The following is a 14,662-nucleotide window of genomic DNA, read 5'->3' on the forward strand; positions in this document are numbered from 1 at the left end:
AGAAACGAATCCCTTTAAATGTTGAAAGCATTATTTCATTCCTCTTTTTTAGTATGTAAATAATTTTTTAAAGGAAAAGGTTGAAATGATAAGTTTAAAAGGCGTTGTTTTAGAGCTCTTTTATGAAAACTACTTGATTTTCGTCAGGAGGAACATTCCCCATTGGTGGTCTGTGACGATGACAGTCACGGCATACCGGATCTCTACAGAGGAAAAAAAGTGAGTGAGGAGCCACAATCCTAATAAATCAGTATATTGATCAGTGACAACAAAATTATACAGTGTTATCCTCAAAGGATGCACCATATGGGAAACTTATTTATTGAGGCTTTTTCGACAAAAATATAACCCTGGTACGGTTCCTGTACGGTTCGAATTTGTATTTTTTCAAAATTCTCCTAACGTTAATTCTTAGAAGGCCTGTTGATATTTCCAAATTTCGGGTTGACGCTTTGGGATTATTTTCAACAGCTCCTAAAACAACTATTTCTAACTCCTTACCCCTATTTGATTTATGTAATTTTGGTCTTTTCTTTTCAAATTGACCACCATTAATGAGGTTGTGTCGCAATCTTGCGAAAATATCTATGAAAGGTTTTCTTCTCTCTGGATACCTCTCGTGATACAAATTGTTTGCTGTTTCTACATTTTGCCTGGTTTGTATAAAACAGACTAACGTATCACATTTTTCATAATTCCCATACTTCATTGCGAATGTGTTGGAAAATTGAACAAAAACCACTATTCCAAGAGCGTCTTTACTGCTTAAATCAAAATTTTACAGCTACCAGTTAATATTTGCATTCTGTTTTGTCGCCGCATCGTCCAAAGCCTACTTGAGATCAAAGTGTGCGTTTCAAAGTCTACATGAAAAAACCTAAAAGCTCTGTATTTCAAACATGACTCTAGTAAAATATCAAGTGTTCTACATTTTTGGAAAGGTAATTTTAGGCTCTATTTCAATATGCAAGAATATACAGGGTGACTCATAAAAAATGTTTTCCAACCATAAATATTGCTTTGCAAATGTTTTCATAGAAACAAGAAATTAATGACAGAAAAAAGTTACAACAACGTTTCGAAAATGTACATTTTCGAAAAATATGCTATAACTCAGAAACGATGACAGATATCGATATGCGATTTTCACCATTGAGTTAGTCATAGAATTTGACACAATTCGGTCTACTTTGCACTATATGACATTTCTTTTGTAATTCAAGAAAATGTAATACACCCGTATATTAGTCTTTGAATGAATGGCCATCCAAGCGAAGCTTTATTTTTTACCCATTTTTTTAAGTGGGGACTACGAAAAAAGAATTGCTAAAACGATAAATAGACAGCATCTTATATACGACGGTTTATTTAAAAGCCTGCAATATTACAAATTACACAACTATGGTGTTAACCACGTTCAATTTTTTTGAATAGTAAAATAATTTTCAAAATTTTGGGTGGAAAGTAATTTTTATTTTTTGTCAACACCAAAAATTACTCAAAATTATACAGTATATAACAAGAAGTTAATGATCAATGATATAAAATCACAAAACATCAAAATATAATGGGTATTTTGGAATAAACTGGAGATTATTTTGGAGAATTATTTTTGACCAGAAAATCTCCAGAAAATCAATGAGTTCATACCTATTTTATTTTGATGTTTTGTGATTTGATATTATTGAATATTAAGGTTTTGTTACAATTCTATATTATGTTTAGTAATTTTCGGTGTTAACAAAAAATAAATATAACTTTGCATCAAAAACTTTGAAAATTATATTACTTTCCAAAATAATTGACCGTGGTTAACACCATACTTGTGTAGTTCGTAATATTACAGGCTTTCAAAATAAAACGTCGTATACAGGGTGCTGTCTATTTATCGTTTTAGCAAATGTTTTTTTCTTAATGCCCATTTAAAAAAATGGATAAAAGAATAAAACTTTGCTTAGATGGACATGATTTCAAATCTAGATGTATTTTTTGATGCTGAACAACTTTTCTAAATAACATTTCCCGAGATTTTTCAAAATAGGAGTAAAGAATATTACTGGAGTTTTTTCCCAACGCCAAATCGTTATTTTTAACACCTCGACACGCGTTTCGATCACCAAGTGATCATCTTCAAAGGTGACCAGTCAGAAATCCTACTGTTAGGCGTAGATTTTTCCTGGTCATTACCAAATATTTCTTCGGCGCCAGCTTCCCAGGGTCACTCAAGGTGATCCTGGTAAGATTACATCCTTTGGTTCCGTACCATCTCTTTAAGGATCGAGCATGGGTGTAACACTTGACTAGTTCCGCAATTGTCGAAGTCATTAGGCACTAGATGCCACTGGGTCCTAAAATTCTTAGTCCAGCCGCTTCCTTGGCTAAAGAGTCGGCAATGCGATTACCTTTACTCCTGTCGTGCCACTCTAGTACTAGCCCTGAGGTTAATAAATAAGTTTCCCATATGGTGCAAACTTTGTGGATGACACTGTGTGAACAATATAATTTGAGTATCTGAGTAACAAGAAAGTAAAAAAAAAGTGTATGCCAAAAGGATATGCTATGTATAGGATATCCACCCTCATAATAACTGCTGGGCGTCATTGATAAAAGTACTAAAAAGAAAATCAGGAAATTGACAGAAATCAATCTAGTCCTGGATTCTACCATACTGAAAACAATCTTGAAACTAATCGTTCACCCTGGAACTTCTTAATGCACGTAACCAGCCCCGGAAGAAAACACACCTTTCATAAAGTCCAAGTAGGGTGAGGCATTTCCATTTACTTAGTGGTGTTATATATTCGGAAGTAATTTTGCGTCGATAGGCAGCATAAATATCGATTTTGTTCAATGGGAGAATATCCTCGAAATGAAAATCTGTACCCCATTCAGCCGAATAGATGAAGAATGCAATCATACTTCTGTAATACTGATCGAGACTTCGCTACTGATGAAATTTATTGAAAGAAAATGGAAATAGATATGATTCCTTACGTCGGGTGCAGTCTTGATTAAAAATTTCGTTTACAGAAATACTCCATTCGAAGACGTGGAAGACCAAATCCTCCATATAATTCGACTTGATGAAAATTTATGATTCGATATTGTCTTTTCCTGTGAGAGTGTGCAATATATAAAAACCTCAAATTGAAGGGCATATTTTTAGGACAGATTAATGTTTGTCAAAGAAAGTTTTTGGCCTTCTACTTCTCCATCTTGATACAAAAATTGTGGTAATCTTCCAAAGAAAGGAAGGAACCAATCAATTTCAAAAGTTAACATTATATAAAGATGTGTAGATCATGCAAAAAAGTAACTTTCAGACTGTAATAACGGCCATTGAGAGAGTAACATAAAATATTATTTTATTCATTGAGATCGAGGTCGATCACCCGTTTCTTCGGTGTTGATATTTTTCCAGTTGAGAAAGCGCTGAATTACTTTATGACTGTCGGACCTTCGAGCGTCGTTGTGGTCATGTTAAAATTTACTTAGACTGAACAAATAAATGTATTGCATCCTGCCGATGATCATACACTTGGGAAGGTTGAAAAAACGCTGATATGAGTTTTTTGTGAATAGCGTAGCTGACGCGAGGGCTTGGGAGTTTCTTGCGAGACAGGAAAAAAGTCGGTCACCGGACCCCGTCGAGACGAGATAGGGAGTCTCATCCCTCAGCTTTCGAGGCTGAGGAAAGTGGCCTAAATCGGCGTAGTTAATTTATTTGTAAGCGGGTGGTGCAAAATTTAAGAAAAATCCGTGTAGTTAAATTATAAACCTGTAATGGATACAGGAGAGTTTGAAATAAAAGTGTTGGTAGGTCAACGGAACCTATGGTTGACCATGAACACTCAAAGAGGCGTTATGTGAGTGTTTGTTATTTTTTTTTACTTACCAGTTGATATTTAGAGAGAGTTCACATAATATTTTGTCTGTGTCCACTTCCATTTGCAAAGAGATTATATATTGTGGGGTTCCAAGTGCTGATTGTTTAGCTGAAGTTGATAATACAATTACAGAAAAGGGCGAAAATTTGAAGTTATACACCACTCTCCCTGAAGGAAAAGTAAAACTAAGAGTATTTTGTACCGAGCTGGCGCATTTGTAATTATTGAACAGGTTAGATTAATAGTAAATACCACGATAAAATTGGCGGCATTTCCTTTGTTCTAGTTCTTTCATTTTATAAAATTAAACATTTTCCTTTTATATAATATCCTTTATCGGCTCTTCAGCAGCAAATATGGATAACATAATGTATACCACATTTGTTTTAGGTATTCGCAGAGACCGTTTGGAGAGATCATTTCTACAAATCTGTTTAAATTTGTTCAAAATCTGTTTTTCAGTTAATCAGCTGTCGCCCCCATACGAACGACAACTCTCAGAAGTTGAGAAACTCGTGCGAGCTAAGGGCTAACGAGGTTTTACCTTTTAACGTGTGATTCATAACACGGTTGCAGAATCATCCCAGCTTCAACCAGATGAATTCTTTCGAGAAAAATATCTGGTCGAGGCGTGGATCGAATCCACGGCCTTCCGATCGTGAGTCGGGCGCACTACCACCGCGGCCAATTCCACAACATATATGCATATGATGCATATAAATCCATGTGCACGAATGAGTGAAGTTTTTCAAAAAGAAAGCCGGTTCAACTACAGATGCAACATTTTTTGTTACCACCTCAGTCATTATCCGACGGGTGGTTGCTCGATAATAGAAATCCCTCCCCTCTATCTCAGCATGCTGCAAAGTCCTCATTAAAATATCTTCAATTACCAAGTACTCAATAAATACAACCCTTCCACAAATATCTTCAACTAGCAAGTATTTATTAAGAGGTAGGTAGCCATCTCACAAAGTGAAATAAGATTCTGGAAAGCGTGATATTACAACTAGTGATCTTTAGGCTAGTATTTTACAGACTACTATCTTCTCTTTATTCGCGAATTATTGAAGTAACCATATCGTCATTGTTTCCTGACGATGAGTTGTTTTCCATAGTGATCAACGTAGAGTGAGAGGTGAGGTACAGACAGAGAGTTCTACTTTTAGTAATGTCATACTTAGAATCGGTATGTATGTCTGAAGAGACTAGTGGAACAGGTGATAGTATTGCCTGAACTGTGAACCGATTATATGTGTAAAGGATTGCATTTTGAAAGGTTATTTTCCGTGCCTGACTTCAGATAGAGAACACGTCGTGGTAAAATTTTTGAGAATCATCATTAAGAATTAATTGCATCTTTTGAGGTTTTCATAGATATTTTTATTACAGTTCTTTATATTACAGTTCTGCCATGCAAAATCGTAAGAGCACAAAGTCATGAAAAGCGTACAAGCATAAAAATCATACAAGCATGAAAATCGTACAAGCATAAAAAGCGTACAAGCATAAAAGGCATACAAGCTCAAAAATATCAGAGTATAAGAACCACTAATAGCATAAAAACAGGAATGAATTGGACACAAAGAAAAGATTGCCGGAATCCAGGATCTCAAGAATCAGAGGAGACTATTTGGTGGAGTGTGAAACAACAGCTTCAAGTAACCTTGATGGTTTCTGGTAATAGGATTTCGATCAGAAGTTGTAAAGTTTAATACATTAGACTCTATAAGACCCTGTAGTTTGTAATATTTCTCATTGAATCAACCATTGGGAAGACTAGAAAATTTCAGAACCTTGACACTCTGTTTCCTTTATCTTGTGACAATTCACGTTCAATAGTAAAACTCTCAAGTAAACCGTATTCCTTGTTTTATTGATATTGTTGAAGTGTCTCATATCCCACTGTAACTTTGTGGGTCTACAAAGATAGGTGTTGAAAAGGGGTACAGTATTTCTGTAAATTTCTGTAGATGACGGTGGCGTCCAAATAAGATCTTTCAATTTGGTGACCTCTTTCAACACTCATAATTGAATTTCTATAAATAATCAAGAACCGACCTTCGCCTTGTCTCTGCAAATCAAGAGCTAGTCATTCCAACTGGGCACATGTACGGCTCTCGATCAAGAAACAAGTAAGGAAGCGGAACATGAATTTGGCTGTGAGCTCTGTTTTGTTTCTCAATGTTTGAGCAACGCACTTGCTATTAGGCTAGACTACTGTTCTAGATTGGAGAGTTCCAAGGCCATCGTGTTTTACTTCAGAAAACTGGATTCTTATTGTGTATTACTGTCGTCAAACAATAAAACTACTCAGCAAAAATAGTTTAGTCAAATATTTTACGAGAGTCATTTTTTGTGGAGGAAAATCAGTTTTTATCGACCTTTTCAGGCTATTTGTTACCTTCCACAATCTGAAAAATATAAAAATTATAATGGAGAACTTTATACAAGTGTAGAAGGGCAAACTTTTTAGTTTACCCCGATGTGAAAATCACGTGAAAATCAACGAATTTTTCACAAAGAAAAATCTTCTATTCATCAGTAACTTGTCATATTTAACAATTTTACCTGTCAAAAAATTGTTAAGAAATAATACGATAAAAAAGCTCCTTTGACATCTGTCGAAGAAGTGAAGAAATAAATAATCAAAAAGGAATAACTGCCAATATATTAGAATTTTTTTGTCCATTTCTGAAGACGGAGGCAGATTTTGGCCTCCGAAACGTTAAGGTAAGTGTCGTATCATTTCTTAACAATAACAAAGTTATTGATAAATAGAAGATTTTTCTTTGTGAAAAATACTTTGGTTTTTACGCAGTAACTTATCGGGGTAAACTAAAAAGTTTGCCTTTCTACACTTGTATAAAGTTCTCCATTATAATTTTTATATTTTTCAGATTGTGGAAGGTAACGAATTAACAAATACCCAAAAAAAGGTCTATAAAGGTCATATCTTTTAACCAGGACATCACAATGACTCCGTAAATTTGCCCCAATTTGTAATGTAAAAATTTTATTTTGCTTATATTCACTCTATTCACTATTCAATAGTAGACTGAACGAAGTATAAATTTTTCAGAAAAGGATTTTAAAACATGCGTTTTGAGAAATTTTCTAAATCACGCCCATATCTTTCCACCTCCCCTGTGATCTCAAAGTAATCTATGAACTCTTGTAACATCATGTGGGAAATAATGCAGTTGCTCCTTATCTGAATACGTGAGTTGATGAGACAGCCATAACTGTTAACGAAGAAGAAATACGGCTGCAGAATCAAATAGAAGAGATGTCAACAATAGAAGCAAAAGGTGAATACAATACAAATTTAGAGAAAATTGTTTTCAGTTTTTGGTGCGGGTAGCAATAGTTTCATCTTCACTTCTGTGTAACCTGATAGAAGGCGAGATATTAGATATTTTCTGTATCATAGTGGTTATGAAATAAAACAACTAATCCGATCCTGTTAGATTGTAGCAGCATCTACAAAGAGGAAAAAGATATAGAAGGAGTGGGAACTCTGAAACTTCTAGGCGAAAAAAGAAGGTAGAACATCTAGGAGTTATACTAGATTCCAGATTGTTGTGGATCTAACATTTGATCAACCGCAAAAGTAAAGTGAAGGTAGTACTGTTGCTAGGTAAGACATATCAATGGAAATACATGGGGTCTAAAACCAGACATGATTCATTGACTGTATATAAAGATGATTCAACCCAACCAAAGATGGAATAAGCGATCACTTTGAACAAACTGGAAATATTTAGGAATGACGGAAGCAATGACAACCTCAACAACAACATCACTGAAAATATTTCTCAATGTTTCCCTTCGCTTATTGCTATATTAGAAATCAATGAGTCCAAGTAGAGAATTTATAGTTTCCACTTCAAAAGTGTAGTTGGAAAAGGAACAGTAGCCTCTGGAAAATATGATTTACTAAACATTTGTTTCAAATGGTTGAAGAAAACCCGGCAGCAGTTGTTAACAGTCTCGATATCACCAATTTCGATTGAAATTTTTATATACCTAAGCTTTCCTGACAGTAAAACAGGATAACTGTTTCCTCCTTGATTTTTCTTGCAGCCTTTTCTATACCTCTTCACCCCGCAAAATAAAACCAACGATTAAACTCAAATACTACAGTTAGAATAAATGTTAACTGTCATCCTTCACAACCATGATTTTCATACTGTTACATGAAAATTCTCGACATATTTTCGTCTTTCGTCTCAGTGTCGCATTCCCGTATATCATTGTTTGAGAAGATTTCCCCTGAAATTCCAGATTTCATCAAAACTCGGTAAACAAGAGATCTTCCCTCGCAAATTTATATTAGAGGATCTGGTAAATTTTTAATTTATTTCGTTGTTTTCGACGAATTTCTGGCAGCTCGAAGTTTACCGATAAATATTTATCCCAACTGAGAACTCCGAAATGTTCCTGAGAGGCTGGTAAATGTTAGCTTTCGTGGAGTTTTTATTGACGGATACTCTCTTGATTTATCTCCTCAATAACAGTTGTCACTATGGGGAAATAAACCCCAAAGCAAACACCTGCTGTATCTTCCGAGATGGCGCTGTTTGGAACGTTCGCGGAATTTGGATGTTCGAGAGGAAGAAAATAAGGGTGGAGAGATATGACATATTGTGTAAACGCTGTTAATTTTTTTATCATTGTTCGTTTTCCGTTGTCAAAACAATTCTGCATATGAGATTATTTGAAAGTGAATTTCTACCTCTACAAACTCAACTAGTAAATTTAATGTAACTATACCCTTATGAACATAACTCCATTACACTATGATATAAATGAAATGAAAATAAATTAAAATAAATTTACTTTCTCAAGAGACTGACAATAATCAGTATAGGAGTCGTCCTTCATTACAATAGAAATGTAAACCTTAAAGTATACACTAAGTGAATACAGATATTTATCTAACAGGAAGTCCTTCAATTTTTTTTTGAATATTTACATTATTACAGTCACTAACATGTATTGGAAGAGCATTAAGTAATCTCAAACCTAAACAGCTTGGCGCACATGACGTTAATTTAGTTTTTGCAAATGGTATGACATCGTTTTCAGTTTGTCTTGTATTAAAAGAGTGATATTCACTGACACGGATGAATTTATTTCTGTTTTCAAAAACATACAGGCACATTCCATAAACATACAACGACACAACAGTTAAAATTTTATATTTTCTAAAATATTGCCGGCAAGATGTCCTTTTTGGGAGACCAATAATACATCTCAGTATTTTTTTTGTGATTTTAATATTTCCGGAGTGGAAATAGAATTTCCCCATACCCAAATACCATATCGCAGCCTTGAGTCGACCTGAGCAAAGTATAAATTTATCTTTTGACCTGCATTCAAATTCGATTTCAGGTTATAAAACAAATATGTTATGGAGTTCAACTTAGAGACAATTCCAGAGCAATGCAGTTTCCAATCGAGATGCTTATCAACCTCAATACCTAAAAATTCAACATTATTTTTTGTTACATCTGAGCATTTTCAAGATAAACGTTGATTATCTTTTCTGCTTTTTGTTTGTTATGAACACATTAAATGTTGGTTTTGGTTGGATTAAGAAGTAGTAAGTTTTGAGAAAACCAGTTATTCATTATAGAAACTATCCTATTATATTTGTTTTCCAAATCGATTGCCAGTCTATCTGATATAATTGAAGATGTGTCATCGGCATATTGTGTAATGAGAGCGTGAGGTGTTGATGAACCTATTTTGTTCACATACAGAGAGAATAACACAGGACCCAAAATATAACCCTGTGGAACTCCAATATCAACTGAAACTTGATGTGATTTTACTGTTTTAATTCTTCCTCCTCAAAAAAATTCAGACTGATAAACTGTTTTCGATCAGTCAGAAATGATAAGAGCCAGTCCAATGCTGTTCCCCTGATACCGTATTCCTCCAATTTCTTCAACAATATATCGTGGTTGACGCAGTCAAATGCCCTGCTGAGATCAAGGAACGGGACGAACTTTCATAAAATGCATTTAAAGCCATAACCGTCGAAAAACCACTTCGGAATCCATGCTGATTTGGAGAAATTATCATATGCTTTCGAAGAAATGAATCGAGACATCAAATTTCTTTCCAAAGCATTCTTGTGAAAAATGCAAAATATTCGTAATAACTTCAACATGCATCGATTATCAAATAATCGACTTGAAGTTTTCAAGTCCAAATATTTAGAAAACGGTTGCTTACAGCGACTACTAACAAGGGTAGCTTATTTACGTAGATATGATAGAGGAATCGATTTTTTTTACTGAAAAATGTGCTAGAAGTATGCCCAAAAAAGTTATGAACCTTTAAAAAAGAAAAAGACGTGTAAGTGGCGCCCCCTACGAGTAAGAGCAATAAGAACATCAGGTTCGAATTCGACACCTCAAAAACCTTCTATTACTAAGTTTCGTTTAATTAAGTTCAGTATTTCAAAAGTTATTTGAAAAAAACGAAAATAAAAATAAAACTTCAACATTCTGTATCTTGGAAACAAAGCGTTTCCGGACATTTATTTATTTGGACAATTCATATTAGAATATTGTGAGGAATCACCTCCTGAAGTTTGTCAAAGTACTTTTGAATCACCCTGTATGCATCATATTGCTAAATATTTTCATTCGATAATCGACGTTTTTGACGTAAATTGTAAAGGAGCGAGCCCTTTCAATTGAATAAATGAGTGAATAGATGAACATCAGCAGAGGAAAACCCATGACTGTTTCAATTTTTCCGAATAATGAGACAAAAAAATCAATTTCTCCAGTTGTAGTTCATTCAAATTTTTAGCCCAATTCCCATAATATTATAATATGAATGCCTTTCCGAACGAAAATGGTTGTCCAAATAAATTATTCCGCCAAAGTGATAGGTTTCCGCCGTTTCGTTTTTCCATTACAATCCCATTCCACTTTCCCATAACTCCACCAGACACAAATAACATTCTTCGGAAATTTAAATAACATTCCCCGGTTCTTATAAAATGCATTGCGTTGTGTAACACATTCAGCACGAAAAACAGTTGTTCGGAGAAAAAAGGGGGAACGATACTACTTCGAAACTCTATAACCATTGGGCATGATGGAGGGTGGGAAATTCATATAGCTGCGTCGGTGGGACCTGGAAAAGTTCCGTTTCGCTCCATTTCTTATAGACAAAAGGCTATCAGAAGTTTTCTCGGATAGATTGGAATTTAAAATGAAGTTTCGTCTTTTGTTTCCACGGAATCTTTGCAGTTTCTCCGCGACGGCGGATAAAGTTGTGTATGTGCCTCTGCTGCAAGATCAAAACAATTTGGTTCTTGTGCTGGAACGAGTTGCATTATTCTGGAATAATAGCGTTTAGAAGTGTATGTTTACCGTGGAATGGGATAGAATGGAATTGGATGAGGAGCGGAGTTTCTTCTTCCTTCCCATTCGGAATCGAATGAATGTGACGCTTTTCGAAAGTTTTCACGATTGTTTCGGAGCTAATAGGTGAAAGGGTCGTGGTGCTGATATTCCATTGTATGAAAAAATGAGAAGATGAATTAATAAATAACACTACGGTGGTTTGAGTCGTATCTCAATGGTCGCAGTCAGATTGTGAAAACGATTAAATGTTCAAACAGCATTGAAATAAATACTGGTGTACCACAGGGATCGGTTCTCGGTCCCATATTGTTTCTGTTGTATATTAACGATTTGATGAACATAAATATATCTGGAACATTTACTCTTTTCGCTGACGACACCACTATATTGTGGCATAATAAAGGTATAGATACACTCAATGAGACAATAGCTTATCATATACAAAAAATCAAGTCTTGGTGTGATTCCAATCTACTCTCCCTCAATATTTCTAAAACAAATATTATGACTTTCAAATGTTCACTTCAGAATTTATCTGTAGCGGTGGTATCATTGAGAACAGAGAGTGTACTAAAGTTCTGGGGCTGTATATAGACGGTGGAATGAAAAGTAGAATTTCCACCGGTTGTTATGCATTGAGAGTTATTGGTAGAGAACTGGAAGTTTATACTGCGAAAACAGCATATCACGCTTTGGTAGAGTCTCACTTAACGTACGGTATATCTTTTTGGGGTTTGTGTAGCCTTAATTTGCTGGAGTCTGTATTTGTATTACAGAAGAGAGCTATACGAACCTACTGACTCATGCAGGCAACTGTTTGTACATAAAAAAAATTGACGGTTGTAGCTCTATTTACTCTGGAGACAGTGTGTTTAATTAAGAAACATCTTGTGAAAATTAAGGTTACCACCTACCACTATACAACTCGTCAGAGCATGCAAAAAATTTTGAAATTACCTATCCCTTGCAACACTCTGGTCAAGGACTCCTTATTTTACAATGGTGTGAAGATGTATAACAATCTGCCGAATTACACTAAAGAGATAAATATTGATACCAATCAGTACAGAAAAATTATTAAAGAAATTTTGAGTAGTAGACCCTATCACAGTTTGACTGAGTTCTATACAGATTATTTTCAACTTTGCTTGTTTTATGTGTATGTGTGTTTCAACTATTGCTTTTGGTTTTTCATTCAGTGTTTTCATACTTTAGTTTACAGAATATTTTATCTACATTTTTATATTCATAGGACATTTATGTATTCTTTTATATTTATTCACTTCGTCAACAAGACTTTTTCTTTGGACAATAAAGTATATATAATAAAAAAAAATAAAATTTAAAAACACTAGGAGCCAAATACAGTGTGTCGTCCAATTTAACGAGGTCTATCATGAGGATCTCGGGAAACATACGAGACGCGAAGATGGTTGAAAATTTGATGATGATTTTTCCAAAACGAAACGTTGCACTGGAAATCTGTATACGTTGTCGTATAAGATGAAAACTCACGAATCAGTTTCGGCAAATTTCGCTTTCAAGTATATTTTCGAAAACAATCGAAATTTTTCATATTTATTAACAGCATATTATTAATCCTGGAATTGTCTATCCAGTTTCAAAAAACGATACTTTTTAGTACCTGAACCTACTTTGGAGAACCTACCATTGTAGATGATATTATAAGGAAGAAAAAGGTTAGGTTAGGTTAAGAATGAACGAAATATCGGCTTTTAGAAAAGACAATAATCAAGATAAATATATCTCAGTTCCATACCACCAATACACGAAGACCTTTTGAAAAATTTTCAAGGAACTTGGTATGAAGATAGTATTCAGAACAAGTCATACACTACAGAGCCTTCCATTAGTAGCAATGATGAGAATAAGAAATTGGACGAATATTTGAAATGAATGTTCTCTCCGAGACGTAAATATGATTCTTTTTTATACAACTGTTGTTCATCATTTTCACCATATTCAAAGTTTCCATCATATTTTGAATTTTCTTGTCGAAACGTTAATATGATTCAGGTATCTGTAGAGTAGGGAGGGTGAGTGTAAACCCAAGCCGCATGTGACCCATTGTACATCCTCCCGATAAGTTGTCCTCCTAGATCATCGTCCATCCTGTCCTTTCCAGGAAGGTGGACAGGTCACTTGGAGACATCTCCTTTATATCGGCAGGTGTAGGCAAAGACTCGTCGAACACACACTCTCTTATTGACGATAACTCCGACCACTCGCATAGGATATGCCTGATAGTCTCATCTTCCTGTTCACACATCTTGCATAGAGGTGTGTCCACTAGCCCCATATTACGAAGGTGTTTCCTTAGTTGACAGTGGCCAGTGGAAAATCCTACTGTTAAGCGTAGATTTTCCCTGGTCATCGCCAGATATTTCTTCAACGCCAGCTTCCCAGGGTCGCCCAAGGTGATCCTGACAAGATTGCATCCTTCGATTCCATCTCATCTCTTTAGGGATTGAGCATGGGTATAACATTTTGCTAGTTCCGCAATTGTCGAAGTCATCAGGCCGTAGATGCCACTGGGTCCTAAAATTCTTAGTCCAGCCGCTTCCTTGGCTAAAGAGTCGGCAATGCGATTACCTTTACCCCTGTCGTGCTTTTATATCCACCTCAGGATAATGTTATTATCTACCGAGGCTTTGGTTAAATCTTGGTGGCACTCTAGTACTAGCCCTGAGGTAACACGTTGTCTGTTCAAGGCTAATAGGGCTTGTCTACTATCAGTGCAGATTGCTATGTTTTTACCAGAATTTTCTTTCCTGGTTATTTCTTTTGTGACGATTAAGATACCAGCCAGTTCTGTTTGGATCACGCTGGTATTTTTTCCCATTCCCCACTTATGATTCAGGTTATATTGTGTTTATACAATTCCGGAAATTAGAACATCATTATAATGCTGTCCAATATCTTCACCATACTCAAAATTTCCATCATATTTTATATGTTCTTATCGAAACGTAAATATAATTCAGGTTATATTGTGTTTATACAATTCCGGAAATTGGAACGTCATCATGAAAGTCTTTGTGATGACATCCATCATTTTCACCATAGTCAAAATTTCTGTCATATTCTGTACGTCTTTTTCGAGACTCAATTATGATTCAGGATATATTAATGTTTATACAACTCCGAAAATTGTAACGTCTTCATTTTCGCCACACTCAAAATTTCCATCATATTTTCGAGACGGAAATATGATTGAGATTATACAACTTCAGAAATTGTAACCTAATTATGAAAGTCATCCATCATTTTCAAAACAAAAAATAAACATTTTTCTACGTAAGCAGAATTTTTTTTACCAAAGACTTAGAAGAGGACATTGCAAATTTTAGAATCGAATGA

General features: G+C 35.0%; 1 protein-coding gene across 2 annotated transcripts in view; it reads left to right on the forward strand.

Annotated features, from left to right (window-relative positions):
- The window catches only part of LOC111510325 (E3 ubiquitin-protein ligase MIB1), a 262,969-nt gene that overhangs the window by 126,098 nt on the left and 122,209 nt on the right, over positions 1-14,662 (forward strand). Inside the window, exon 1 of one of the 2 annotated variants that reach the window (XM_074171101.1) lies at positions 3,829-3,866. The exons of the other annotated variant lie outside the window; for it this stretch is intronic. Within the exon in view, the coding sequence (XP_074027202.1) occupies positions 3,844-3,866 (23 nt within the window). The 5' untranslated portion in view covers positions 3,829-3,843. Of the gene's footprint in view, positions 1-3,828; positions 3,867-14,662 lie in introns of those variants that run through there. 2 annotated transcript variants of the gene reach the window in all.

Source organism: Leptinotarsa decemlineata, unplaced genomic scaffold (genome assembly GCF_025532065.1).
Source record: "Leptinotarsa decemlineata unplaced genomic scaffold, Ldec_3_MD MMD2_tig00000008_RagTag_RagTag, whole genome shotgun sequence".
NCBI lineage: Eukaryota > Metazoa > Arthropoda > Insecta > Coleoptera > Chrysomelidae > Leptinotarsa > Leptinotarsa decemlineata.